This window comes from Lagopus leucura, unplaced genomic scaffold (assembly GCF_019238085.1).
Source record: "Lagopus leucura isolate 7727_CA_CO unplaced genomic scaffold, USGS_WTPT01 33471-0_obj-0_obj, whole genome shotgun sequence".
Classification (NCBI taxonomy): Eukaryota; Metazoa; Chordata; class Aves; order Galliformes; family Phasianidae; genus Lagopus; species Lagopus leucura.
In genome coordinates, this window is record NW_024964750.1 from 1 (window position 1) to 1992 (window position 1992).

A 1992-nucleotide genomic window follows, 5' to 3' on the forward strand; every position below is an offset into this window, starting at 1 on the left:
CCCCCCCCACTTCCCCCCTCACCTCGACACACCGGGACGCAGCGCCCCAAGCTGAAGAACCTCGAGTGCAGCTCCCTGGTGAAGCAGATGTCAGCGGCTGTGGGCGTCCTGCAGTCGGGCCGCAGCGTGAGGGGGGCAGCGGGGAGCCCACAGCCCCACATAACGACCCCATAACCCCCATAAGACCCCACTGCCACCCCAAAGGACCCTTTAAGACCCCAATGCCCCCAAAAGACATCACTGCCCCCCATAAGGACCCCATAAGACCCCATAAGAACCCACTGCTCCCCATAAGGACCCCATAAGGACCCCATAAGGACCCCACACTGCCCCCCATAAGCACCCTGTAAGGACCCACTGTCCCCCGTAACAACCCCATAACTCCCATAAGACCCTATTGCCCCCCATAAGGCCTCATAAGACCCCACTGCCCCCCATAATGACCCCATAAGGACCCCATAAGATCCCATAAGGACCCACTGCCCCCCATAAGGACCCCATAAGGTCCCCATAAGACCTCATAAGGACCCACTGCCCCCCATAATGACCTCATAAGGACCCCATAAGATCCCACTGCCCCCCATAACGACCCCATAACCCCCCATAAGACCCTTTCGCCCTCCATAAGACCCCATAAGACCCCACGGCTCCCCGTAATGACCCCATAAGGACCCCATAAGGACCCAATGCCCCCCGTAACAACCCCATAAGGACTCCATATGGACCCCACGGCTCCCTGTAACGACCCCATAAGGACCCCATAAGACCCCACTGCCCCCCATAACGACCCCATAACCCCCCATAAGACTCTTTTGCCCTCCATAAGACCCCATAAGACCCCACTGCCCCTCATATGGACCCCATAAGGACTCCATATGGACCCCACGGCTCCCCGTAACGACCCCATAAGGACCCCATAAGACCCCACTGCCCCCCATAATGACCCCATAAGGACCCATTGCCTCCCATAACTCTGGGGGTCCTGGGGTCGGTCCACAGCATGAGGGGGGGCAGCGGGGAGCCTCACGACCCCCACCGCACCCCACATCTCCCCACCCTCACCAGCGCATTTTGTGAAGGCTCCAAATGTGGCGAAGCTTCAGAGAGCCTGGCGGCAGCAAAAGGACACAAAGGAGACGATGAGAAGCCCCCAGACCCACGGCGCCCCCATGAGCGCTCCCCAAAATCCCACCCTAGCGCCTAAACACAGCTTGCACAGGAACCTCCTTAGCACCCCACGTCCCCCCCCCCCCACCCCTGCTGAGGCCTCCCCCAGCCCCACGCACCCCATAGGTGTGGGTCATCCATGCAGGATTGATGATTGGAAAGGGTGAGGAGGGGGGTTTGCGGCCCCCGTCGCTCCACCAACTCGTGCAGCACCTCAGCATTGTGCACCCGCAGCCGGTTCAGGTACCCTAAGGGGGGAAGAAAGGGGGGGGGGCACGGTGAGGTTCCCCCAGGCCAGGAATTTGGGGGGTAAGGCTCCCAGGTTGTGGGGCGACTCACGGGTCCACAGGCAGCTGTAGGTGCCCACCAGGCCCAGCACCAGGCGGCTGCAGAGCGGCGGGCCTGCGGGGAACGGCCATCTCACGGCCAGGGGCATCGCGCCATGGCGGGGCTGGGGGGGGACAAAGGCTGCACCCCCAGCTGGAACAAGCTGCCCTGCTGACCCCAAAGTGCCCCCCCTGCCCCACAGGTGACCCCAAATGGCACCCAGGTGACCCTAAAGTGCCCCCCCTGCCCCACAGGTGACCCCAAATGGCTCCCAGGTGACCCCAAAGAGACCCATTGCCATCCAGCTGACCCCACATGCCCCACAGGTGACCCCAAATGGCTCCCAGCTGACCACAAAGTGCCCCCCCTGCCCCACAGGTGACTACAAATGGCACCCAGCTGACCCCAAAGAGCCCCATTGCCATCCAGCTGACCCCACATGGCTTCCAGGTGACCCCAAAGAGCCCCATTGCCATCCAGCTGACCCCACATGGCTTC

The 1992-nt window shown here is 62.1% G+C and overlaps 1 protein-coding gene across 1 annotated transcript; it reads right to left on the reverse strand.

Moving 5' to 3' along the window:
* Positions 1–10: 10 nt before the first annotated feature.
* On the reverse strand, positions 11–1648 carry TAFAZZIN (tafazzin, phospholipid-lysophospholipid transacylase; the record flags this gene model as incomplete). Its single annotated transcript, XM_042892244.1, has 4 exons — positions 1507–1648; positions 1287–1415; positions 1063–1108; positions 11–108 (listed from the first exon to the last, which is right to left on the reverse strand). Coding segments are annotated over exons 1-4 (370 nt in total), but the record flags the coding sequence as incomplete, so codon positions are not given.
* Positions 1649–1992: the final 344 nt, after the last annotated feature.